This window comes from Arabidopsis lyrata (assembly GCF_000004255.2).
Source record: "Arabidopsis lyrata subsp. lyrata unplaced genomic scaffold ARALYscaffold_4, whole genome shotgun sequence".
NCBI lineage: Eukaryota > Viridiplantae > Streptophyta > Magnoliopsida > Brassicales > Brassicaceae > Arabidopsis > Arabidopsis lyrata.
Genome location: NW_003302552.1, coordinates 20,596,809 through 20,621,019, shown reverse-complemented (window position 1 = coordinate 20,621,019; position 24,211 = coordinate 20,596,809). Strand labels below are relative to the sequence as shown.

General features: G+C 37.4%; 8 protein-coding genes across 11 annotated transcripts; 3 read left to right on the top strand and 5 right to left on the bottom strand.

Moving 5' to 3' along the window:
- Positions 1-10: 10 nt before the first annotated feature.
- LOC9317894 lies at positions 11-2,466 on the bottom strand. Of its 3 annotated transcripts, none has more exons than XM_021028567.1 (10): positions 2,085-2,462; positions 1,931-1,993; positions 1,633-1,717; positions 1,490-1,546; positions 1,163-1,235; positions 891-939; positions 688-776; positions 549-618; positions 368-453; positions 11-273 (listed from the first exon to the last, which is right to left on the bottom strand). In XM_021028567.1, exons 1-10 carry the CDS (start codon positions 2,340-2,342, stop codon positions 225-227), a joined length of 879 nt encoding a protein of 292 aa, XP_020884226.1. In that variant the 5' UTR covers positions 2,343-2,462; the 3' UTR covers positions 11-224. The 3 variants fall into 3 exon arrangements, with proteins under 3 accessions (XP_020884226.1, XP_020884225.1, XP_020884224.1); XM_021028566.1 differs by having other exon boundaries at positions 1,163-1,238; positions 2,085-2,446; XM_021028565.1 differs by lacking the exon at positions 11-273 and having other exon boundaries at positions 280-453; positions 2,085-2,466.
- Positions 2,467-2,527: 61 nt separating this feature from the next.
- On the top strand, positions 2,528-5,778 carry LOC9316042 (TBCC domain-containing protein 1). The gene is made up of 9 exons (XM_021028564.1): positions 2,528-3,120; positions 3,310-3,450; positions 3,598-3,978; positions 4,096-4,200; positions 4,290-4,430; positions 4,738-4,941; positions 5,049-5,141; positions 5,242-5,353; positions 5,437-5,778. Exons 1-9 carry the CDS (start codon positions 2,617-2,619, stop codon positions 5,478-5,480), a joined length of 1,725 nt encoding a protein of 574 aa, XP_020884223.1. The 5' UTR covers positions 2,528-2,616; the 3' UTR covers positions 5,481-5,778.
- Positions 5,686-7,093, bottom strand: LOC9316041 (rhodanese-like domain-containing protein 9, chloroplastic). The gene is made up of 6 exons (XM_021028569.1): positions 6,981-7,093; positions 6,638-6,888; positions 6,399-6,549; positions 6,220-6,305; positions 6,008-6,112; positions 5,686-5,916 (listed from the first exon to the last, which is right to left on the bottom strand). The coding sequence occupies exons 1-6, from the start codon at positions 7,025-7,027 to the stop codon at positions 5,852-5,854; spliced, it is 705 nt and encodes a 234-aa protein (XP_020884228.1). The 5' UTR covers positions 7,028-7,093; the 3' UTR covers positions 5,686-5,851.
- Positions 7,094-7,371: 278 nt separating this feature from the next.
- On the bottom strand, positions 7,372-9,152 carry LOC9316040 (outer envelope pore protein 16-3, chloroplastic/mitochondrial). Of its 2 annotated transcripts, XM_021028570.1 has the most exons (3): positions 8,963-9,152; positions 8,221-8,571; positions 7,372-7,757 (listed from the first exon to the last, which is right to left on the bottom strand). In XM_021028570.1, exons 2-3 carry the CDS (start codon positions 8,549-8,551, stop codon positions 7,609-7,611), a joined length of 480 nt encoding a protein of 159 aa, XP_020884229.1. In that variant the 5' UTR covers positions 8,552-8,571; positions 8,963-9,152; the 3' UTR covers positions 7,372-7,608. The 2 variants fall into 2 exon arrangements, with proteins under 2 accessions (XP_020884229.1, XP_002879973.1); XM_002879927.2 differs by lacking the exon at positions 8,963-9,152 and having other exon boundaries at positions 8,221-8,608.
- A 182-nt stretch (positions 9,153-9,334) lies between these two features.
- Positions 9,335-11,735, bottom strand: LOC9316039 (squamosa promoter-binding-like protein 9). The gene is made up of 3 exons (XM_002879926.2): positions 10,986-11,735; positions 10,200-10,345; positions 9,335-10,112 (listed from the first exon to the last, which is right to left on the bottom strand). The coding sequence occupies exons 1-3, from the start codon at positions 11,339-11,341 to the stop codon at positions 9,523-9,525; spliced, it is 1,092 nt and encodes a 363-aa protein (XP_002879972.1). The 5' UTR covers positions 11,342-11,735; the 3' UTR covers positions 9,335-9,522.
- A 2,427-nt stretch (positions 11,736-14,162) lies between these two features.
- LOC9317893 (YTH domain-containing protein 1) lies at positions 14,163-15,773 on the bottom strand. The gene is made up of 3 exons (XM_021028571.1): positions 15,584-15,773; positions 15,298-15,443; positions 14,163-14,875 (listed from the first exon to the last, which is right to left on the bottom strand). The coding sequence occupies exon 3, from the start codon at positions 14,832-14,834 to the stop codon at positions 14,442-14,444; it is 393 nt and encodes a 130-aa protein (XP_020884230.1). The 5' UTR covers positions 14,835-14,875; positions 15,298-15,443; positions 15,584-15,773; the 3' UTR covers positions 14,163-14,441.
- Positions 15,774-16,507: 734 nt separating this feature from the next.
- On the top strand, positions 16,508-18,221 carry LOC9317892. The gene has a single exon (XM_021029318.1). It carries the CDS (start codon positions 17,518-17,520, stop codon positions 18,001-18,003), a length of 486 nt encoding a protein of 161 aa, XP_020884977.1. The 5' UTR covers positions 16,508-17,517; the 3' UTR covers positions 18,004-18,221.
- Positions 18,222-18,476: 255 nt separating this feature from the next.
- Positions 18,477-22,650, top strand: LOC9317891 (BRCA1-associated protein). Its single transcript, XM_002881779.2, has 15 exons — positions 18,477-18,858; positions 18,988-19,096; positions 19,181-19,295; positions 19,396-19,493; positions 19,706-19,812; positions 19,934-20,183; positions 20,304-20,357; positions 20,496-20,639; positions 20,721-20,785; positions 20,870-20,924; positions 21,009-21,546; positions 21,711-21,775; positions 21,942-22,124; positions 22,296-22,385; positions 22,482-22,650. Exons 1-11 carry the CDS (start codon positions 18,548-18,550, stop codon positions 21,165-21,167), a joined length of 1,467 nt encoding a protein of 488 aa, XP_002881825.1. The 5' UTR covers positions 18,477-18,547; the 3' UTR covers positions 21,168-21,546; positions 21,711-21,775; positions 21,942-22,124; positions 22,296-22,385; positions 22,482-22,650.
- Positions 22,651-24,211: the final 1,561 nt, after the last annotated feature.

Here is a 24,211-nt window from a genome sequence, read left to right as displayed (position 1 = left end):
TTCTATAAGATTTCCCAAGAAGTATATGTATAAAGGAACCATGGTTCTGTATAATTTCAAGACTCTTACATAAAACTTGCTCTCCAAATATGATCCCTTAAATTAATATGATAAATAATACATCTGCGTACTGTAACTATACATGCATATAGCAAAGTTCAGTACCTATGCCGTTTTGGCATGACATTTCTACTTTATCATTACTAATCAGAGCTTAATCAATTTTAACCCGAATTAATCTTCTTACGCATTCCCATCCGTGATCTAGCATATCTGATATTGCTTGTTAAGTCAGTTCTTGGGAAAGCTGTAAAGTCCCACGAGTAAAAAAACAAAGAAATAAAATGGGTATAGAAGTGAAGGATACTGCAGCCTCAAACCTTCCCCAGTGAGGGATGAGTAAAGCACTGTCCCTTGAAGAGTATGTAGTGCTTCACTTGAGCAGCTGACGTCCTGCAGAGACACATATTGAAGTAGTCAATTCACTCTTTAAACAAAATAGGATCTCTCTCGATTTCATTTAGAAAAAAATATTGCAAGAGCTGTACCTGGAAATCAACAAATGCAACAGGAGTCCCATATGTACCCTGAATCTTCAGCTTCAAGAATCCACGGCATCTGAGAGGAAAGAGAGTGAAAACTATCTCTAGTGGTCACAGTTTTGCGTGGAGAATAGAGTATTCTTACCTCGAGAAAACTTGAATTAGCTCAGCTTCAGTGCAATTTGGTCCCATATTCGCTATGAAAAGTGTTGGACAAGGATCTGCCGCTTTACTCTGTCAAAAGAACAGAGATTGTCATGTTCACTGGTAAGGATAGTTTACCTCACTGTTTTTCGTCCAGACAGAAAACAATATTCATATAAAAGTATAAAATAGGCAGAAGCTTACAGAATTTCCAGTAGTTGGTGCCCTCCCAGCAACATTAGCAATTCCTTGACTGAACGAGAAAAAAGAATATAATGAGACCCTGAGTTTCGTAAGCTGTTAGCTAAGAAAGAACAAGCACTCTCGTATCCAGGGCATGGAAACTTGACTAGTTCAGCTAAGCCTTAAGTAGGTCAGATTACAGGGCAGAGATACAAGAAAAGTGTGTGCAACAAACAAACAGAATCTAAGCATTCACAAGTAACCAGAAAATGTGCTCAAGTAGTGCAGATGACCTTTGTGCAGGTGAATAACCAATTGTGTTGTAAGTAGAACTACTCATTCCAGGAGTGTGAAAGCTGCCAAAACCTGCTAGTGCCCAAACGTGCAAGAATGTGCAGTGTGAGCTTTCAGAAACGTGAAACCATGTTGACGGCACTTATAGCCCAAGTGTAAAATCTTAAACCAAAAAGAGCTAACATGCATGAGCGTGGCTGCGTGAGGATCGTGAAGATTGGAAGTTTGGAACAATAAAATACTATACAAATATTCAGATACAAGAAACATAAAATACAAAAGGTCACAAGAAGCCCCAAGATGAAGGTGTGTGCCAATGATCTTACCAGATTCAGTAGTGGTGCTCCAAGGCTTGGGTTTTTTCAAGCTTTCCCAACCATCATCTACCACATCACAAAATAAAAATTAACACAATAGCAAAGATCAAACTTTTATTGAGCTACCGAACCGAAAGAATCCTACTACTTGCCTGTTCTTGAACGCTTAGATTTGGGATTTGATTTGGCAAGGTCAATGTGAAGAGTAGAATACTTTTCAAGATCAAACACCATTCCCTAAAAGGTAAAAAAATAAACAAAGATGACTTAATGCTCTTCATAAATAAATTCAGAATGTTGCTTAATCCAGGCAAAGGTAAATGACAAAGCTTATTCATTTACGCAGACAAAACCCAACCAAACGATTTCAAGTTACTTAGATTGAATAAGAACAACCATAAAGACACCAAATTTACTTGCAAGAGCAAGTTCGAAGAAATTTGTACTCACATTGAGAGCATGCATCACCGTTACAGCTGATTGCAGATCCGAGAACACAGCAAATGCGAAGGGCTACCAAAAAAAATAAAGTAAGATTCTCAGTCTCTTCGCCGGAAAACATCAGTACCCAAATCACAAATCCGGAGAGATATAAAATGATTACCTTAGCTCCATCTGAGCTCCGGAGATGTGAAGTCTCATAACCTGGGAACTCTCGAAACAGATTATAGATCTCCCGAGGCTTGACATCTTCAGGAAGTCCGGCGACGAAAAGCGTCCGAACCTCATCGCGAGCTCCGATTGAGACATGTGTAGGCAAAAAAACGGAATGAGCGGAAGTAATTGGAATCGGAGCCACCCCCGGCTGCGGAGGAGGAACAATCGCCGGTAGATTATAGTAAGCTGCCAAATAATCATCCATTGACGACGGTAAGAAACTGATTCGCAGTTTTACAACGAACGGAGAAGGAACTAATTATCAAGTGTTACTTAATGGGCCGTTAAAGCCCATTTAACTATCGGCCTTTTTGACCCATTATTCATCACGAGGCGTAGGATAATAGCATGTGGTTGCACACACTGTAATAAATATAACACTCTCTCTCTTCTCTTCTTCTTCTCGATGACAATTGTTCAAAGATCTGCAACTTCTTCATAACTGTTCTCTCATTCTCTTTCTCTGGTTTTGAGGCATAATGACCGAAGAACTCATCGACCAATCACCACCACCTGACCCAGACCCGATTGAAACTCCGAACCCGATTCAAAGTCCGAATTTAGTAATCCACCCGAGACGTGTTCCTTTCGAGCACGGCCTTCTTCCGATCCAGAAGCTTGTTTTTACCGACCCGATTCAAACTCTAGCTCCGATCAAGCAAAAGTTAGCTGCTTCCGCAACGAATAACCGCGTCGGATCTGCTGCCATTTCCGATGCACTCTCGATCTCCAATGACCATGCGCGCCTCGTTCTTGAAACTCTCGGTTCGGTGCTCCATTGCGAGACTGACCCATTGGTTTTGGCCAAACCTGAGGAAGTTGATTCCGTCGGAGCTGATTTGAGGGATCTGTTGTTGTTTCTCTTCATTCAATCGTATAAGAAGTTGTTGCCTAGGACGCATAAGGACTCTGCTTCTGTGGCTGATGTTTGGCCATCGACTTCTGCTTTTGATGGATACTTGTCCGCATTATCTCCAATTCAGGCAACTCTTCTTCGTTTTACATTCTCTTAATTATGTAATGTGCCTCAAAATGTTATCTTGTGATCTATTTGCATTGGATTCCACTATAACTTTGCAATGCAAGTTAAGAAATTACGTTAGCATTAAGCAATATATGACAACGTTGTTGTTGTTGAAGTTTAAGTTTAATTTCCTTTCATCATCTTGCAGCTTGTTCGTAGCAACAGCCGTCGGTTTATGCCATCACCGGCAGATGAAGAAGCTCATCAATTATCGTATCTGCAAAAGCACATAGCAAATATTGTTGCTCTCCTTGCAGAGCCTGGGGAGGGAGAAGGAGATGAATCTTTGGTATGTGTTAACCTTTTTTTTATCTCATTTGGGAATGAATAACTGTTTGTATTAGATGGATATAAAAACTTATGTTGTAATACAAATATTATGGGAAATGGAAAAGAACGAATATCTCATGTTAGATGGTCCAAACCTCCTCCTCAGGTCCTGTCTATGGGGAGTTTGGAGCATATTGGATTTCTTGTTCATTATGGTGATAAGGGATTTGATGTACCTTCTTTAAGCCAAGCTAGTCCTTTTTTTGCGAATTCTGATTCCAATATGCCCGCTGTCCCCGTTCCTGCTTCCCAAGTGAATGATTGGCTTCTCAAAGACATAGCTTCTGCCTTAGAGAGCATTTCTGACAGAATTTCTGGAAAAGAAAATGGGGCATCTAATGCCTCTGATCAAGATGCTGCAATGGCAAATTCTTTTGGAGCTCTTAATAAAGTTTCATCTAACGACAGAGGTCCGTGTATTATTGAGGGAGTCTCTAAGACCTCACTTTTCAAGCAGGCTTCTGATCTTAAGGGTAGATCAGTTAAGGTCCGTATTAAACAACTAGTTTGCATTTTAATCAGCAATCTTTCACATTTTGTATTCCTCATTTAGTTTCTTTCGCTCATGTATGCACGTCAATTGCATGTTTTGTGTATTCTGCAGGTTGCCAATTGCCATGATTCTGTTATTTATCTGTTAGCACCATTGAGATATGCAACTGTGTATGGATGTTCTGATTCTACTATCGTTCTGGGAGCTGCTGGCAAGGTACGCCATATATACTCCTTCCTGTTTTAGTCTTTGTTAACGAGGTTCAGGTTAGAAGATGCAGTGAGAATATTTTATGTTCTCTGCAGGCAGTAAGAGTTGAGCATTGTGAGAGAGTTCATGTGATTGTAGCTACCAAACGAATCTGCATCGCCAATTGCCGTGAATGTGTGTTCTTTTTGGGAGTCAATCAGCGACCTCTTATTGTTGGTGATAACCACAAACTACAGGTGTTGTGTCTCCCTAAGATTGAGGGTTGAATTTACAAGTTTTATATCGGGCTGCATATTAGCATACACAACTCTTCTCTTTCCCGCTCTGATATTCAGCTGGAATTAGTAAATAGACCACAGTTTTTTGTAACTTTAGATTATATCTTTTCTGTGTTAAAAGCCTGGTATACTCATGATCATATAAATAGTTCATGGTGTTTGGACAGTTGAACACTGTAGTCACTTCTTCAGTTGAGTTGAGGGAAACATCTTCTGATGTGTTGTCTATAACTGTTGGCATCAATGTGACTGTGATCTGTTCCAGGTTGCTCCATATAATACATTTTACTCACACTTGGAGGAGCACATAACCGAGGTAGGAATTCAGCCAACTATCAACAAATGGAATGAATCCTTGGCACTGGGAGCAGTTGATCCGCATGACTCACTATCACATCCGACTGGCGCCTCTGATAAACAATCTGAACCGGCTTCTTGTGTGGACCCTGACCAGTTCACTACCTTTTTGGTTAGATTCCCCTTTTTGTTATTTTAATTTTCCTCTAATAACTAGTGATGTTGGTTACTAAGATTGTGATCATGGGTTAAGGTCTCACATCAATGTCACTGCTTCAGATCCCAAACTGGTTTGAGGGCGAAGCGCTTGGTTCCACGAAAGACAATCCATTTCCATTGCCAGATGCATATAAGGCAGTGCAGCAGACAAACGTATGGTTTTTTTTTGTTGCTTTTCTGCATAAAATTGCTTGTTTGTTTTTCATCCATATCCCAGCATCTAATCCCTTAACTACGTTTTGGTTTTGAGCAGCTTAAGAATTTAGAAGAAACAAGACAATCATTAAGAGAAACATCTCTTGAAGAAAACCGAAAACGAGAACTTACTACAGCGTTCCACATGCATTTTAAAGACTGGCTCTACGGTAATCAAATCAAATCCACATTCTAGTTCATTTACTTCACTGGTCATGCAATGCTCTATATGTATCTGTTTCTTTGGTGATAGCAACTGGAAATATTCGGCAACTTTACTGCCTACAAGGCGACTAAAGACCAATGGCGATGGAAAATGTCAGAGTCACTGTAGAGTTCTCTTGATCCGTTGTTACTCAGGGATTGCTAGCACGTTTGACATCAGAACTTAAATACACAGCACTCTCTCTAACTCCTAAAGCTCTGTTTGTGTAGGTTTCTCTCTGCTTTGATCATATTTATTAGTTTTAAATATCCACGTTTTTGTCCTTGAAAAACATTATGCAACCTTGTCTTTTTAAGTGTTGATTTCTTTCAATTGTTATAAGCAGATATCAACTTTGCTCAATACCATCTATATAAATCTTTTTCAATCTTTTCTCTTAAGCATCTCTACACATTCAAAACAGGTGAAAACTTCTCTGGATCAATTGTTGTTTTGTCTTGTCTTAGCTTGTTGGAGGAAAGAGCTTCTCTGCTTGGTCCGGGAAGAACTGTATGAACAAATAAGCACCTGCAAGTTCAAAAAAGTCTTATTCATAACCAAAAGAAAAGATCAAACAACATTATGTATACTCTTCAACTCTATGGTAAATTATACTTACACACGAGCACTGTTCCTAAGACTGCTGAGATCTTGCCTTGAATTGTGATAAGCCCTGCTTTGCCTGCATTCTGCAACTCGGTGGATCCAACTGATTCAAATGTCCCTAAAGACGCAACAACCAGTGAATTCGATTCATCATCTTTCTCAAATCCAAACTATCTCCACAACCCATCAAGAAATGATCTTAGATGAAACCAAATGGAATCAAACCTGGTTTTACAGATTGTAGCCCTGATGTTACACAAGCGATGTTTTCGTAACCTGCTTCCTCCAATCTACTAGCTGCAGCTGCAGATCTTTTCAAGATCGAATAAAGAAACTTAAAAGTCTCTTCATATTACATTCGGTGGTACAATGTCTCAGTGAAATCCAGAGTTTGTTCTACTAACCTGAGACCTTCTTGGCAAACAAGTAAAAGTTTGCGGTCTTGAGAAAACTCGTTTTTAACGGATTTAAGGAAGTCCGGATTCACTTTCGTGAAAGGCAAACCAAAGAAGAGCCCTGAGAAATTGTTGTGCACTGTCCTCTTTATGATGGTGCCTGCAATTTTGTTTAGACAAAACCCACTCAGAATCTCAGAATTATAATAATGCCAACTGTTTGTTCAAGTTAAGGTTATAGTTCTTACCAATATCGTTGTCTTCGTTGTAAATGAAGAGAGGGATATGGGAGCAAGATTTTATATGAGCTCTCTCGAACTGAGTCTTGTCTCTCACATCCACCACCGAGTAACCTTCTTCAGCTATTAACTGCTTTGCTTCTTCTGCATTCACGAATTTCACTTCTGCAGCAATCCTCAAGCTTCTCCGGCGGATAGTGTTCCCAGAGACGCTCTTTCCCGCCCAGCTCACCGCTTTCAGTCTCCTCCCACCGACATTACTGCATCAGAAATCGAAACTGTTAACTTCAAGATTAAAGAACTTGGCGATATTCAAAAGGAGTCAGCTTTCAGTTGAGGGAACTCGTATTACCTGGTGAAATAAAGAGCCGTAGGGCTAGGGCTTATGATCCCCGCCATCGCTGCAGAGGTCTCTGGAAAAAGAACTCGGTCACTCACTGTGATGCGATAGTTACTTGGACAAGAACCACAAGATTAGCCATACCACAAGGAAATTTAAGATAGCCAATGATTTATTGCCACGTCTACAACTCTGCTTTTACATGTAGATCTCCAAATCCATATCATCTGCTTTTACATGTAGATCTCCAAATCCATATCATCTGATTGTTGTTATACATGTTTCATGTTTGTTTCCTTATGCTTGTCACGTTCAAATCTATTATAAATTCAGATAAATAAACTAGCTTGAGATTACTAACAAAAGCAAGCAAATGTCTGATTACTGATTACTGATTCCTAAAAGCTGAAGCATTTGTTACATTTGCAGACAAAGTTGAATTTTTATTGTAGGAAACATTCAGACAAAAGATGTGATAGAGTCGCTCTCCAGAAAACAGGAGGAAACAAGAGCAAAGAGTTTCATGATTTCACATATCCAGATACAATAAACAAAAAAGAGAGGACATGGAAGAGAGAATATCTCAAGAGCCCGGGATCTGCGAATGCACATCTTATTAATTCAGTCACCAAAGGTGAAATCAGGAATCAGCTTCAGCTCTTTTCTCGACGGTGTAAGGATAGTATTCTCTGCCAGTGTCTACTCTTGTGGTCTGACCTCCAGAATCAATCAAAGCAGAGGTAACAGCTAGTGTTGCACCTGCAGCTATCGCTGTTGGGATGCTCCTTGCTGTAACAAGAAAGGAAAACAAATTATCACCAAAATAAACCAAATTACAATGAAGTATAGCATCAAAAGAATGCACAAATCTATAGCATCATGTCTCTCAAAGCTATGTACTTTCGATCTTTACTATATGAGAATTTGGGAGTTTCTTGTACATACTCAATAGTCAATACCAAAGTCTTGATCCACTTGTGGTATCATATAGATATGCTACACAGTAGGCACCAAATAACATTAACTTGAGGTAAGGAAGAATCAATTTCTTCCCATCATAATTCTCTTAGTTACTACAACTCGAAATCGTTGTTTGTCCATCAATAACTACTAAGCTCCTAAAACACGTGAAGTGAACTACATACTGCTAGTTCCAGCAACTTCAAATGGTCTTCCCCAAAACCATATCAGTTCGAAACTACTTAACCATCGATACAGTAACGAACCATAAGTGAAGAAGAAAAAGCATTACCTCTATAGCCAAGCACAGAAGCTCCAGCCACAAAACCACCAATAGCACCATTGTAAAAATCTCTCTTGGATCTGAAATTCTGAACCAGCTGTTCAACACCAATGTAAACGCCTCCGATGGCAGCAAAAGTCAGCCCGTGGGTTCCCATCATCTTCAGTGTTCTAATAAGTCCTGGAAGAGCCACATTTCTCTCCACTCTTGGAACATCTTTCCACGTCGCTAAAACAGTTCCGTAAATCGTCCCAGCACCAAAACCAGTGATACTACCTTTGATTGTCTTCATCAACGGACCATCCTCTTCTTCCAAATATCTCATTTCAGCTGGATCCATGATTTCTTCTACGGTTCTACCTAACGCACACAAGTAAAACATAGAAAACACGATAAAAAAATAACATTAAAATGTGAAATTTTCAATGCGGAGTGTATCAAAAGACGCGGATTTGAAGGAATTTCATCAAATTGAAGTTTTAAAGTCGCGGTCTTTACAAATTTATGAACCCATTTCTAGATCGTCAATATAATCTGGTTTAAAGACCCAAAATTTATGTAGAGAGACATTGGATTGGAACAAAAAATCCAAGATTTGATAAAAGTAAAAGCAGAACCCTAGTTTGTGAAAAGCTCATTAAGCTCATCAAAGTTGTAATACAAGGAGAAAAGGAATCCACCACTAACGAAGAGAAGAAATGTTACAGAAAAAAACGAAGAGGGATCATTGAAGAATTCAGAAAAGTCTAACCTTTGGAATTCGAAGAAGCGAAGGATGAGCGATTCAGTGGCGGAGCTCAATGAAAGATGTTTTGTTGTTCTTCAGGAGACGAGACGGTAGAGCCCGAGAAAGCCTAATTAGAAGAATCTAACGAAAGTTCATGTGGGCCTCTTAGGCCCATTATTAAGCCCATTTATGATATTCTCTTTACGTCTCTGTAGCAAAGCTCTGATGACCATGGAAGATGATGAGATCTTTTTCTTTCTTTCTTTTTTTGATGAATGATGATGATATCTTTAGGAAGAAAGGTCACTATCACCGTCTTTACTTCTTACTGTTTCTGACGAGACCTTTTTATAAATATAAGAATCTGTTGAGTCGTCTTCTGGTGATTATGAAGAATTATAAAGATAAGAATGATCTCATAACTTTGATTTCATGGCGATAAAACAACAACACGCATAACAAAAAAAATCAAAAGCCATTCTCTGGCCACAATTGTCTGGTTTATTAATAGCAGATAACAGAAAGAAAAAAAAAAAAAACAAAAGATAAGATATTGCAGAATCGTTCATTGTAAGAAGATTCTCTCAGAGAGACCAGTTGGTATGGTGAGAAGAAGAGTCATAAGCCCTTGTGTTCTCATCTTCCATGTACTGTCTCCTACTTTGATGATGGTGGTCTGATAACTCGAACTCACCCATTGTTGTGCCACTGCTTATTTGGCAATTATCTGGCTCGGTGTACGGACCCAAATTCAAAACAGGAGACATATCATTGTCATCGTCCTTGAATACCCAAGGCGGGTTCAGATACTGATGCTGGCCAGGTGCAGGTGGTGGCTGAGCCATTGTAACCGTCATGGGGCCAAAACCTGAAGAAGCTCGCCATGTGTTGTTGTTGTCCTGTGGTTGATGTGGATTTGACAGAAGAGAGAGGGCACAATTTGAGTCGCCAATTCCCTTGTAGCTCTCTAGTTTAGTGTCCATAATCTCTGGAGATGAGAAGCTTGTCCCTCCTCCATTAACTGAACCTTGACTAAATACATTCATTGGATTGATCTGCCACGACGGTGATGACACAGGCCGTCTCATCACTCTTGTATCCAACGTTCTTGAACTTGGCCATCCCATCTCTTGGTTCCCAAGAAAGCTTCCATTCATTCCAGCATCAGCATTTCCTGTTATAAGCATATAAACATCTATCTTTTAAGGATAAATTAAGCACACAAATCGGTCTTATAATATGTCGAGCTTTAGGATCTAACCGTAAAGTGATGGTGCGATCCTCCCGTAACGAGAAGATAACACAGAGAGAGAGGCAGGCTGTGGCTTCCTCCGTCGCTCATTGTGACCAGCGAGTCTCCTACGGCAACTTCTTTTCTCTAGGTCAAACTCCGGAAGCTGATGAAACCTATGTGATTCATTCAGATTGAGTTAACTTCAAAGAAAAGCAACATAACAGAACATTCCAAACATAGGACCTCTCCAAGTTAACCACCGTTTCTATACATTCTATAACTCATTATAAGCTTTCGTCATCAGTTTTGAATTAGAATCTAAAACCACACACTTGTGATGTAGCAGAGTTCCTCAATGATCACGTCAATGATGCTATGGTACACTTTTTTTGTCCCCCTCAATAATGATATGACCTAAAGAAGCAAAGATAATGAGGGCAATGGCTTTCTTCTTGTCCATTCATTTCATATCTCCTTGGATTATAGATTTTTAGAAAGACAAAATCAAAAATAAATAAAAGAGAAGCATCTACAAGTACACGTAAACATGTTCCCAAAAATAAGCCCAACGAGTCCAACAAACATAAGACCAGGTTACAAAACTAAGCTGTAAAGTTTTTAAAATGAAAATAAAAAGACGTTAAAGCCAAAAAAGCATACGACACTGACAATCACAAAAAGCTAAAGCCTTTAGATTTGATTCACAACAGTGGAACAAGGAAAGCCTTGGCCGGACTCGAATATCTCCGGCAATGGCAAAACATGTAAATAAACAATAGAACTAAAGGGTAGAACTGGGAAGAATAAAAGAACCTGCTGCACTGTTGACAAAACCTCTGTTCGATACCAGCGACAATGACTTTAGGTGTTTTAGAGTGCACTCCACAAACTCTGTGCCTCGAGTAATAACCTTTTGCATTGGTTAGATCCATTCCACAGCCTTCCACTTGGCACCTTGGTATCTGACCCGACTGACCCGACCCGCCTCCACGGACACGTCTGTTTGAACCACCAGAGGAAGAAGACCCGGATCCACCACCACCGTCCTCGAAGTAGATCTTCTGGCCAAACATGAGCCCTCCACTGAAAGAGGATGACTCAGTGGAGGAACCACCAGACTCTGCCTGACCCGGACCATGACCCGGACCCGAGTTGGAACCCATCTCCATTTTGGTTTCCTCTTACTCAGACAGAAAGGGCTTTTCTCATCATTCTCTCTCTCACAAACCTAACTGTCTCGGGTTTAAAGAAAGGACCAAAGGAGAAGAAAGCAAAGAAAATTTTGGCTTCCCTGATTTTGACTGTTTTGGGTTTAGAGAAAGGAGAGAGAGAGAAACACAACAGAAGGAAAAAAGAAAGAGACGAGATTGGTAATAGACAAAGACAGTGAGAGAGTAAGTAAAACGGTACGGACAAACAAAAACTGTTGTCTGTTGTTAATTACCACATAGCAAAACGAGAGAGATATAGAGAGAGACGTAGCAGTTTCTAATCTTGGAGAAACTGGAGCAAGTGAACATTGGAGAGGTCTTTCATGTACACATACTTCTTCTCTTTTTTTTTTTACTTTATACTGTTCACATTTTCTACCTTTTTATAGAGTTTTTCTTTGCAATTATTTTGCAATTATTTGGCAAGTTAAATGCATTTTTTTTTTCTTATGTCAAGAGAATAAAACTTTGCTCAAAAAAAAAAAAAAAAAAGAGAATAAATAAATGCATGTTTAAATAAATGCATGTTTTTCCTTTTGGTCCACCATTGGCATTATGAGGTTGGCAATAAATGGAGATGATATTTTGTGTTTGTCCATAGCCAATCTACCATAAATTTGACTTGGTTTTGAACTGAATGCAAACCGATATATATATATATATATCAAACTGTTTTCAAACCGAAGAAAACTTATAGGCTATGAATAGTAAACATAGTTAATACTATGATAACTTGGATTAAGTAGGTCAGCCCGTTTTCGACACGTTAAATATACATAATTGAAGAAAAAGCACTGAATATACTCTTCTTGGAAATTAAACCTGAGAGATTGATTATATTTCAAAATATGAAGGAATTGTTTTCTTATCATTTCAAGTTGTATCTGTTTCATAGTTTTGTCATGTGAAAATTATTTATTCTTAACCCTTTTATTATTTTCGTTTATCATAAGAAAATAGATTAAACATAAGTTTATAGTTGTAAGCAGTAAGAAAAACAGTTTAAACATTAGTTTTTATAGTTGTAAACATTAGTTTTTATAGTTGTAAACATGATTGGTCCGGACTCCGGAGCACGTGCAAACGAACCATGATTTCACACCTCAAATTTTCAAAGCTAATTTTTTGTCGACTTTTTAACCCTTTTTTTTCAACATTAACAAAAGAAACACAATTTTAATTTACGTGGAACTTCCAATAACGTTAGACTGGTCGTCGTTGTGAGTAGAGGATCAACAACAGATGTTTGGTTTCTGTCGTCGAACTTTGTGGAACTTATTTAGATACAAAAAGATAGAATTAGAACTTCTGGACATATTTGTAAACACTTTTGTACCGGGTTGGGTAAACCTCAATCCGTGACTCCGTGACGAATAGAAATCTCTCTTGCATTTGTTGGGAAAATTTTTATTGATCTTGTCCAGGGATTTTAGGTATAGATTTTGGAATTTATGTGTTTTATATGAGTCCTAGTGTTGGGTGGTACTCTTTAATGTTGGATATCCATAATTAACCGTGATGGTGATAGGTCATGTGGGATGTAAGTTTATATTTAAGTAGTATTAAATTCTGAAAGCATCTATCTGAGAGACCCAGGGAGCAATATTCAGACTCTCCCATAGGACATCCAACTTCACAACTTTACAAATTTTGATAATCTGATATTGTTTTGTACTTAAAATAATAGTAACATTCGAATTTTAAAACTACTATTTTCCATAGATTCTATATACTCAGCATTGGTAACCAATAGGAAACTGCCGAGGAGATCAGAGTTCTATAAATAGATAGTTTCTTCTACACTGTAGTTAGTTGAAGAGTAACGAATATGATAAGAAATTTTTTTTTTTATACTGATCGTGGAAAGGTTAAAATATTAAAGACTGAAATAGGAGCAGTACAGTTATTGGAACACAACAAAAGATGTGACACTTCAAGGGAACTAACTGGTGTCGGCAGATGTGCAAGCAAACCTATTAATGAATTTCGGTACTCTTATTTTTATTTGCTTAACCTCTTTCTCATGTTTAGCAAAGTAACCAAATTATGTAACAAAATGTTTTTCCTTTTTCGTTTATTATTATCTTGGTTTTCACTTTGTTTGTCTGTTTTTGCTAATTAAAGCCACATTTGTTTTATTTTGGACTTCTTTCTCGATAATTTCTTGTACTTACAACAATATCCAAAGAAAGATCTTTCTTGATTTTCGTTATAATAAAAAGTATGAAAAGTTAAATCGAAGTCATAGACATCATCCATCAGAGTCTGTGTAAACTGTAGTATAGTATTATTTTATTAGGTTTAGGTTTGTTTTGTTCTTTTTGTTTAGCTTTATTTAGTGAAAGTGGTTTCCACTTGTTTGGCTGCATCGGTTAAACCCTGAAACTAAAGACCTGATCTCATAATTTAGCCCTGACTAGTTTTACCACTACGTCATAGCTAGACATTTTGAGAAATTATGATTTATGCTGATGTCAATAGTATCGACTCAATACTGACGAATACTTGCCAAATTTCTTGTTATTATTATCATTATCTTTTTCGGATCCTGGGTTTATGTTTCTTTAGAAATGTATGATTATTTGACATTTTTCAATGAAAAATATCTTAATATTAATATTGGTTGGCAAATTTTAATTTTGTTAAACTTTTCAATTTAGACCAATCTCTAAAGTCTAATTACAGCACTTCTTCCCTTAAGGGCTTTGCTGTTATATTTTGCCTAACTTCCACAATTTGCAATTATAGCATCGCCAGAATCATTTGATATTTGGAGATATAGAGGATTCTCATAGTGTCAACCACATTCTCCCAAATTTTATTACAAATTCATGTGTTGCAGGGACCATCTTTGGACGCTAATGTCAGAAACCAAAAAAATAAGAGACACAAGAAAGAAGAGAGTGCAAATTGATGCCATTGATTCATGAATCACCAAAAGAGATCCTAAGTTGTCAACTTCAAAAAACTTGTAAGAAAAGCAAAAACAAGAAGGAAAAGAAGAAGCCTCAGGTCAATTTGTCATCCTGTTTCTTGAAGTTCTTCACCGGGAGGTTTCTCAAACCCCGTTACATTCCACAACAGCTTCAGCAGCTCGCCTCGGCTTGCTTTTCCTCCGGCTTCCATCTGGTCTAAACCCAATAGATGTCGATCCTAACCCATTCTCTTCTTCAATCAGATCCATATTGCTTCCATTAGACATCTTCCTCTTTTTCTCCTTCTTCAAACCTTTACTTGTTACAGAACCATCATCAATTTCTTCATCTTCTTCTTCCATTTTCTCTACCATCTCTTCATCATATTCTTCTTCTTCCTCTTCGAAATCATCTTTCATCGGCTTCTGTGGCCTCCCTCTTCTCCTGTAAGCAGGAATCTTTTCTTCATCACCGCTTCCACGATCTTCCCGAGTAGATGCACTCTGCTTCTTCCCTTTCCCTCTACCTCTTCTCATACTCTCTATAAATCCCAAACACTAGTACAAAATTTGGAAACCTGCAAGTTAAAAACACATTGCTACATTATAAAAAAGCTCATTAAAACACAACCCTGATGTCATTCCTCGAACTATAAACAAATAACCAATCAGGTAACATCACTCCATTTCACATTGTTGATCTAAATAGTTAACAACAGTGGAAAGCACAAACAAAATCTTAAAAAATGAAAACAAGATTCCTTGTCTCCTTCAACATATAACATTTGCATTTCTTATGCCAAACTGTTCCAAACCTAAACCAGCAATAAACTAAACAAGAAGAAAAGCCTAATTTTTAAGTTTCATTTCAATTACATTGCATGAGCAAACAAATGTAATAAAAAAGACTGATCTTAATTTGTTTCCAATCTCCCTAAGCTTCTCCAGAAAAACTAAACAAGTACAATAATTCAAAACTGTTTAAATCCATAATACTCACCTATATGTAGCTAATACCAATCATCAGAATCTCGGACACATGAACCAATCACTCAGAAGAACCAAACAGTTCTTGGGTACTTAGAAAAAGGAACTCTTTTTGTGTTCTTGGGTTTCCCAATCGATCTACTTAAAACACAAGCGTATCTGTTTTACAAACAGAGGAAAAACAACACAGATCAGAGGAGAAACGTTGAGACTCTGAATCAAGTGATCATAACAGAGAGAGATCTAATAAAGAGGAAAAGGAGAGAAGTTTGCTAATAAGTAGAGTAGCACACACTTACCACCACCATCCCCTATAGACCAAGTCCATTGGCCGATGGATCTTTCTTTTGCCCCGTTGAAGATGAGATGCGATACGGATTTTCTCATCCTAACTAATCACACGCTCTCTATCCGCGCGTGTTTCTCACTCCCTTCCACACTTGATCTTACTGTTGTTAATTAGGACTTGGGATTTTGGTGGTGCTGCTCTCGATCTCTATCTAGTCTAGTCTCTGTGGATAAGACTCGGATAACTCAACAGCATTGTCTCTCATAAAAGGCTTTGCTCTCTTCATTTTATGGGCCGAACCTAAAGCCCATAAGGCTTTCTACTGTTCTCGAGTATATGCAAATGAACCTGTTTTAGCTTCAATTATGCATGCACACTTGGCCTTCAAGACCCTGAGAACAGATCATCTAGGATTTGTTTTTTTTTGTTTTGTATCAATACGCATCATAATTGTTTTGCAAGCAATGACTTGTTATTTATTTGATTTTACACACTATATGTGATAATGTGAATATTTTTCAGAACCTAGCTAATTCAAAATAATGGATTGTTAAAAAAAAAAAAAAAAAACAAAACAAAATAATGGATTGCAATGCAAAAGAGCTTTTTTAATTTCTTACAACAATCTAGGGTCTGATTGGCAAGTGCTTTAGAGTCTTTACAAAGCAAAAAAATTTCCAAAGATTTGAAATACATCCAATCAAACTTTAGAAGTTTTGGCTTTCCTTTTTTTCTCACAGCCAAAATATTTCGTTAATTCATTTTTTTTTGCTGTAGAAAGCCTTTTTTCCTAAATCACATAATTTTCAACTTTCCAAAATTATAAATTCTACAGCCAAAATATTACAGCAATAAAATCTACGGCCACAACAAATAAACCTACAGTCATATTCTAAATAAAAAAATGTAAAGCTATAGCTGTTACCAATCAGACCCCTAGTGATTTCGTTCTATTTCTAAAACCCAGAAACATTTATTTATTTGTGCATGTCATATTTCATACTACGTCTATATGACTATATGTTAGAAATTATCTATATATATATAATTCGATCTTATGAACTCATTTACTGGAAAATGTTGTATTGAGCTACCCCAACGCTTTAACAGCACATAATTGATCATTGGTGATGGACGCATGCCAAATGATTGAAGTTTGAAATAAGCGGTGATGTAATTATATGATTCTATACTTTGAATTTATCAAGCTGCTTCTCTCTTAACTCTTTTTAGCCAAGAAATATGCTCATTTTGTTTACGTTATATAGGATATGCCAAACCTATACACGTAAACAACTTCTTGTGATTTACGTTTCATTTTTTCTGGCTGTTACCTTAAGATCCTAACCTACATTTTTTATATAACTATTTGTAGAATGATTTTTTTTTCTCAGCGGGGACTATATATGATTTGTGCTCCGAATGTGATGTAAATTTATTTACGAGGTAGCAATCTTGGTTTTTCCTTTGTATAATTTGTTTTTCTTACATGTAAATAAAAATCAAGAGCTTAAAGTTAAAAGGAGTGTAATATGGTGGTTTGCGATCTATTACCTAATGTCAACAAATCATACATATTTTTATCATTGCAAACTTTTCATAGCGATTAACCTCAAATTTGCAGTATGCAAATTGTTGGGGAAAATATTAAGACCTATAACTGAGATGAATAATTAGGGAGGGGGCAGTTGCAAGTTGTTTAAAATTTGAAACCAACTCTGTATCACGATTGTGTCATCTCTAGATTCTCCTCACGCGTACCTTGTTCAACTTTGAAAGGAATTGTAAGACACAAAACTATTATGTCGTATTCATATAATTAAGTAAATAACAGGAACTTGTAGGGCTATAAACGTCAACAAAGTCCCTTATAAATAGTCGAGATTGTCGATTAATGCACATAAAAGAAGAGTGTGAGATAGCCTCTAGAGTTGTCGTTGAGTCATGCAGCTCAAAAGGTCATCATCTTCTTCCCACTCCATGAATCTCAAAACCCTATTCCTAAATCTCATCACACACTCTCTTTACCGTCTTTTACGGTCTCTCTCACGAGCCAAATCCGTTCTTATAGAGATTTCTAAACACAACAAGAAGAGGTTATTCATGATGATGTTTTACACAACAAAGTCATCCATGAACCACCACAACATCTTCTTTGGATCCTCCCATGTCGTCGTTCCTGTCACTAAACCTTTCCCTTTCTCCGTTCATGGTCATGAAGATGAGGATAATCTTGAATCTCAATACCTCGAGTGGCTAGAAGAAAAAGTTGATGAGAATAATAACATTAATGATGATCATCAGAGTGTTGGTGATGAAGATATTGATCGTTTGGCAGATATATTCATCGCGAGGTGTCATGAGAAGTTTTTGCTGGAGAAGGTTGAATCTTACAGGAGATTCCAAGATATGTTGGCTAGGAGTTTGTGAGAATTGAGCATTAGAGCGACGACGACAAAGAGTTTATTTTATATTTTTTAAAGTCAATATAATTCTTGTTTGATGGATGTCTTGATTACTAAAATGCGAGAGAATGAAGCCTATATACATATATGGAGTTTGGTCATGTGGATGTTGTAACAATCAAGCCTCGTTACATTTTGATTTAGTTGGAAATCTTGAAATCAAAAGAAACAAAATTGAAAGTGATCTTGCATTATATATTCTTTAACAACAAATTTCAACTACATTTCGAGATAAATATTTTAGTTGAACTTCTCATTATTAATCCAAAATAAAACGTTATCAATACGACCATGAAGATTCTTAATGGATTTGATTTTAAGAGTAAACAAAATTAACCCCCAAAATTAACGAACGATAAGCCGGGTTTATTGTTGGGCTGAAAATTATCGGGCCAATGACACTACTTAAAGCCCATTAAGATGAGCAAAACTGAAAAATCAGAAGAAGCATCGCATCGTCTTCTCTCTCAGAGTAGCTTTCGTCGTCGAGCTCTTTCCCGCTTCTGGCGATGTTCATCCTCAGAGTTCATTCCGTTGACTCCGAGCGACCAATCTCCATTGAAGAAGAAGAATCAGGTTTCACCTACGCATCGAAGAGAACTCAGCCTCCTCTTAAACTCATACAACCATCTCTCAAACTCACCGAACGCAAAGGCTTGATCCATCTCTACCGCAACTCTTCACATAGCTCGCTACCTAACCCTAGCTCCCGATCCACCACTCTCTTCATCGTAGCTGTTCCCAATTACATGTCCTCTCTCGATTTTATCCGTTTCTTTGATTCCCGCATCTCCCAAGTCTCCGATATCCTCTTCATCAGGTTCGTTGAAATTTCCATTGCTCGTCTTTTAGGTGATCACTTGGAAAAATTCACTGGTGTTGATTACTTGATTTGATTTTGACTTGTGAAGATGATATTAAGGATTTGGTGTTTCTTGAAATTGATTAGGAACGATGGAATGGAAGATCGATATAGTGTTCTTATCACGCTTAGTGATCAATCCGCAGCAGATGGTTTCTACAATTACCTGAATGGGAAAACATTTTCACCATCTGAGGTTATAATATGAAAACGAGCTTATCGTGTATTTTGTATTTGTGTTCATTTGATTGCATGAAATTGACTTTCTCTTGGGTTTTAGGCTGAGGTTTGTCATATTCTCTATGTAATGTCGGTGGAGCACACGGAATTTGATGAGGTTGCTGCAGAAGCACCTGCTGGATTTACCGAGTTACCTACTTGTCCAATATGTCTTGGTGAGTTGTGCTAAAGAAGACGATTTCTATGTTATTATCACTTTGAATTTTTTATATACCTTTTTTTCTGATATCTGTATTTGGAATTTGACTCATGTAGAGAGATTAGATCCTGATACCAGTGGTATAGTTAGCACTCTTTGTGATCACTCCTTTCAGTGTTCTTGCACTTCAAAATGGACTTATCTATCATGTCAGGTGAGTGGTTCTCCTTCAATCCATTTCATTGCAGTTTCACTTTATATGATGGGTTGGTGTTACATTTTCGGTGTTCATTTATTGGCAGTGTTCCCTGAGCTAATACACTTTGTTCCATACTTTGCAGTTTTAATACTTGCATGTTTCTTGCGTAAAACATTTCTTAACAAATATCTTGCACTTGTTTCACTACATGATCACTTCGTTTGTAGGTTTGTCGATTGTGTCAACAACAAGATGAGATACTAAGCTGTTCTATTTGTGGAAAAACAGAGAATGTATGGGCATGTCTTGTCTGTGGCTTCTTAGGTTGTGGAAGGTAATGCTTGGTTTGCATTTCTACTGTAACAAGCTTTAGTTAACCTGAATTTATTTCCACATCTTTTTCTTCCGTAGAGGTGGAAGTTTCATTCACAGTGGATTATGTTTTCCAATTGTAGATACAAGGAAGGGCATTCTATCAGGCACTGGAAAGAAACGCATCACTGCTATTCTCTTGATTTGCGAACACAACAAATCTGGGATTATGTTGGTGACAGCTATGTTCATCGGTTAAATCATTCAAAAATTGATGGAAAGTCAGTAGAAATGAACACCCGTTGTCTGTCACACGACGGGGACTGTGGTCTCTGTGAGTGTAGTGAGGATACAGGAATTAGCGGAGCCATCTTTAACAGCAAAGTTGATTCAGTATGATATTCAACCACCCTTGGTCATTTTTTTTTCCTGCATAAAGCATATGAATCTTAGATCATCAGTTTGCCACAGTGGTTTTATGATTTTATAGTTGAGTAAGTTTTTGTGGAACAGATTGTAATCGAGTATAATGACCTTCTTGCAAGTCAACTAAAGGGACAACGACAGGCAAGTTGTTCTTCTGATGCTTGTTTCTTTCTCTTCTAATTTATATATGAACAGACTTAATATAAGGTGAAGTTGTAGCCACCTAATGGTATACTGATTCAAGTGATCTCAATTACTTGCGATTGTGATGTCTTTCAGTACTATGAATCTCTCATTGTTGAGGCGAGAAGCAAGCAGGAATGTAGTGTCGCCGAAGCAGTTGAGCAAACTGTTGTTAACAAAATGCAGGAGCTTCAGAATGAGATTGAAAAATGTGAAGAGGAAAAAAGTGGTATCACTGAAGTAAGAGTATCTCTGCCTTTGTTCTATTTTGATCATTGTTCAATTCTTGAAAGGTTTCCTTATGCAATATTGGGTTTTCAGGTGAATAGAAAACTTATAAAAGAGCAGGAAACTTGGCGGAAGAAAGCCAAAGAAATAGAAGAGAGGTGCAAGATGTTTGCTCTTCTTTCTTGATTTGACATAAATAATCATCAACCATAGTAGAGGATTGATTTTTGGTGTTTATCTAGGGAAGCTGCATTGCTAGGATCAAAAGACGAGATGATAGCTGATCTTCAAGAACAGGTAAAGTTTCTATACTTTTATTGAGGTTTGCTATTAACATTTTAACGAGTGATAGTATGACCTGGTAAAAAATGGATTGTACAGATAAGAGATATTACGGTCTTCATTGAAGCGAAGAAAACCTTAAAGAAGATGTCATCAGATTCAGATGGTATACGCGAAGGAACCGTTTTACCAGTGCCTATCAACGCCGAGCCAGTTTCCTCAGTTAGAAGGCAGAAGAAGTCAAACCGGAGAAAGTAAAGAGCAGATTTGTGATGCTTATAGAGATCTACTTGGGTTTGATGTGTATATTCAGTACTACTACGTTGATCTATATCGGATTAAGGTGCTGTTCCTTTTGAGTGTTCAGCATCACATGTTCTATAGCCCATATTTCGTGTTTCACCCATTATTATTATAAAAGGGGCCTAAGAACATATCTTTTTAGGGCCCAAAATAGATATAAAAGCACTAACGTCGCCGTTTCATTGATGCCAACTCTCTCTCACTGCACTTCTCTAGCGATCTAGCTAGCTTCTCCGCTCGTGTTCACAGTCTAACCTGATAATGTCGATCTCCGCTCAAAATCCGGATATTTTCGGCGATAGACAATCCGGTCAAGATGATTGTACTCAGGAAGGTTCTATTTTCTCTCCATGTTTTCGTCTATTTTTCCATTTCTGCTCATACTAATTTCCCATCGGAGATTTTGTGTTCGATCTTCAGCTGCTAGGGATTTTTTTTTTCTCTCTTCTTTTGGCGACTTCTGGTGCATTAACTCGGATTTGATAACTTTACATGCAGTGATGGCTTGCCAAGATGTTTCAAATATTGCTAAGACCTCACTCGGTCCCGTTGGACTCGACCTGGTATGCCTTATTCCAATGCTTTGCGACTCTTTTGGAATTTATTGGTTTCTGATTTGCATCTCAAGTTAAGTTATATATAGATCTGTTCTTTTAGAGCTAAATGTTACCAGTTTTATTCTAAACATGCTAGATATTTATTTTTCGTCCAATCGTGTTTCATATTCAGATGGGTGCGGATGATATTGGTGACGTGACCATTGAAACTGACGCTGCTACTATTCTTAGGATGTTGGAGGTCGAACAGCCAGCTGCCAGTGTATTTGATAGAATAAGAAATCAAGCGACAGCTTGGCATGCTGCTGCTTCAAAAAATTTTAAGACCTCACTTGGTCCCGTCGGACTCGATCGGGTATATGCCCTATTAGAATGCCTTGTTGACTCTTTTGGAATTTATTGGTTTGCATCTCAAGTCCAAGTTATATATTCTGCTAGCATTTGGTTCTTATAGAGCTAAACGTTTCGAGTTTTACTCTAAATCTGCTAGATATTTATTTTTCGTCCAATCGTGTTTCATTTTCAGATGCGTGCGGATGATATTGGTGACGTGGCCATTGAAACTGACGCTGCTGCTATTCTTAGGTTGTTGGAGGTCGAACTCCCAACTGCCAAGGTATTTGATACATTCGTGATGGTTATAATACATATATATATATATATATATATATATATATATTTGTGCTGATTTTCTGGGTTTGGGTTTCTGCAGATGCTTTATGACCTGCAGATTCGTCAGGCAGAAGTTTTTAAATCTAATGACTGAGATGCTTTATTCTATACTCATTTGATTTCGAGTGTTTGCATTTTTACCATTTAACGAGTCGTAGTATGACCTGATAATATTTAGTTATTTATAGCTAATTGAGTAGCAAAAAAAAGCTCTGTTCTTCAGAAGATATATATGTGTGTATATATATATATATATATAGCTAATTAAGTAGTGGTGTAGTACAATTACTAAATCACCTCCTTGCACGTTTCTTAAAGCGTGGTGAAGAAGAAGACGCAGCCTCTTTTTCTCTTTCTGAGGCTTGACCATTGTTTCTCTTCACAGTACTTGCTTTCTCATTTGTTTGCTTTATCCTTGGTATTGGTCTTCTCTTAGCATCAGCTTTGTTGCTGTTATTCTTCCTCTGTTCTGCTCATCTTCCTTTTCCAGCAGTAGAAGAATCAGCCGCAGAGCTAGGCTTCAATGTCTCATCCGAAGAACCCACTTTCATTCTCTTGAGAAAACTCGCAGCACTTCTCTTTTTTGAGCTTCCTTTCTTCTCTTCATCAGTTTTCTTAACCTTGCCTTTGCTATCATCAACATTCAAACTGGATTCACGGATCTTGACGTTCCTGTTTGCTACTTTTTTCGTCGAGGAGGTTCTTCCTCTAGTCATTGTCTTCATAATCAGAGATTCACCATCGTATTTTCCAGAGGCTTCATCATCCTTGTCTGAAACCGGCTTCTCATCACCAACCACAACATGATCTGTTTTCTTGATTTTCGTATCTGGTCCTGGAGGCAAACTTGTCGAGCATTTTAAAATTTTGAAATCCTAGGCTAAAAACTTGAGACAGGTCCATATAGCGTAAAAAAACAAGTTTTTGTTTGTACTACACAAAAAAAAAAGGTTTTAATCAACAATATATCATTTTTTTTTAATAGATATTAAATTATATTCAAAAAAGAGAAGAGAAAAAAACTTGTTTTACAACTGAATGCATACGTTTCATAAAGTAACATAATTTAGAAATATATCATGAGAAACATAATTTTATATAAAGGTTTCCTAATGTGAATAAGTTTTCACCTGATGCAGCACGAGTGTTGAAATAGCATAAACAATATTGCTATAAGATACGTTTTATTTTATTTTTATGATTTGGTATGTAGATTCAGTAATCAAGGGTGTATTTAGAAAAAAAAATGACATTTTAGGGAAAATGATTCTACGAATGATTAGTAATCAAGGTAGGTAGGATGCTTATAATTCTCCAATGATTTTGATTTCCTTCTTCCCCGGCAGGGAACAATACGTGTTAACATGTGCGATTCAATCATATCCGTATCTACATTCATAAATATATATAACAACATAAATGATAATTTTGTTTTGCAACACTAACAAAAAAAAGTTTTAATTAATCAACAATAATAGGTTTCCCAGTGTGAATAAGTTTTCACCTAATGCAGCACGAGTGTTGAATTAGCATTGTACAAATTGGAGAACTTTGACAATTATAATAATTAAATCGAATTAAATTTTCGAAAAATAAAGAAAGTTCCAGCCAAAGAGGATACACCACAAGTTTGAAACTGGGAACCACGTCAAGTAAAGAGATCGTGGGGCCCATAACCCATACGGCTCTAGTAGCCACGTTTTTGACAACATTGCTTCTTTAGCCGCTGCGCTCGTGTGGTCCGAATCCAAAAGGGAGAGCACGAGACTC

What these genes read in the sequence shown, in the direction of transcription:
- LOC9317894 (XM_021028565.1), bottom strand. Translation starts at nt 2,342, where the DNA reads ATGGATGATTATTTGGCAGCTTACTATAATCTACCGGCGATTGTTCCT. An exon ending in ATCTAAGCGTTCAAGAACAG is followed by an intron (nt 1,547 to 1,632) that starts GCAAGTAGTAGG and finishes GTGATGTGGTAG; the next exon opens with ATGATGGTTGGGAAAGCTTG. An exon ending in GGTTATTCACCTGCACAAAG is followed by an intron (nt 940 to 1,162) that starts GTCATCTGCACT and finishes TTTCTCGTTCAG; the next exon opens with TCAAGGAATTGCTAATGTTG.
- LOC9316042 (XM_021028564.1), top strand. Translation starts at nt 2,617, where the DNA reads ATGACCGAAGAACTCATCGACCAATCACCACCACCTGACCCAGACCCG. An exon ending in GAGAAGGAGATGAATCTTTG is followed by an intron (nt 3,451 to 3,597) that starts GTATGTGTTAAC and finishes CCTCCTCCTCAG; the next exon opens with GTCCTGTCTATGGGGAGTTT. An exon ending in GTGATAACCACAAACTACAG is followed by an intron (nt 4,431 to 4,737) that starts GTGTTGTGTCTC and finishes GATCTGTTCCAG; the next exon opens with GTTGCTCCATATAATACATT.
- LOC9317892 (XM_021029318.1), top strand. Translation starts at nt 17,518, where the DNA reads ATGCAGCTCAAAAGGTCATCATCTTCTTCCCACTCCATGAATCTCAAA.
- LOC9316039 (XM_002879926.2), bottom strand. Translation starts at nt 11,341, where the DNA reads ATGGAGATGGGTTCCAACTCGGGTCCGGGTCATGGTCCGGGTCAGGCA. An exon ending in TTTTGTCAACAGTGCAGCAG is followed by an intron (nt 10,346 to 10,985) that starts GTTCTTTTATTC and finishes TGAATCACATAG; the next exon opens with GTTTCATCAGCTTCCGGAGT. An exon ending in GATCGCACCATCACTTTACG is followed by an intron (nt 10,113 to 10,199) that starts GTTAGATCCTAA and finishes TGCTTATAACAG; the next exon opens with GAAATGCTGATGCTGGAATG.
- LOC9317891 (XM_002881779.2), top strand. Translation starts at nt 18,548, where the DNA reads ATGTTCATCCTCAGAGTTCATTCCGTTGACTCCGAGCGACCAATCTCC. An exon ending in TACTTGTCCAATATGTCTTG is followed by an intron (nt 19,296 to 19,395) that starts GTGAGTTGTGCT and finishes TGACTCATGTAG; the next exon opens with AGAGATTAGATCCTGATACC. An exon ending in AAAAAAGTGGTATCACTGAA is followed by an intron (nt 20,640 to 20,720) that starts GTAAGAGTATCT and finishes TTGGGTTTTCAG; the next exon opens with GTGAATAGAAAACTTATAAA.
- LOC9316041 (XM_021028569.1), bottom strand. Translation starts at nt 7,027, where the DNA reads ATGGCGGGGATCATAAGCCCTAGCCCTACGGCTCTTTATTTCACCAG. An exon ending in ACGGCTCTTTATTTCACCAG is followed by an intron (nt 6,889 to 6,980) that starts GTAATACGAGTT and finishes TTTCTGATGCAG; the next exon opens with TAATGTCGGTGGGAGGAGAC. An exon ending in CTTAGGAACAGTGCTCGTGT is followed by an intron (nt 5,917 to 6,007) that starts GTAAGTATAATT and finishes TTGAACTTGCAG; the next exon opens with GTGCTTATTTGTTCATACAG.
- LOC9316040 (XM_002879927.2), bottom strand. Translation starts at nt 8,593, where the DNA reads ATGTTTTACTTGTGTGCGTTAGGTAGAACCGTAGAAGAAATCATGGAT. An exon ending in TTCTGTGCTTGGCTATAGAG is followed by an intron (nt 7,758 to 8,220) that starts GTAATGCTTTTT and finishes TTCTTGTTACAG; the next exon opens with CAAGGAGCATCCCAACAGCG.
- LOC9317893 (XM_021028571.1), bottom strand. Translation starts at nt 14,834, where the DNA reads ATGAGAAGAGGTAGAGGGAAAGGGAAGAAGCAGAGTGCATCTACTCGG.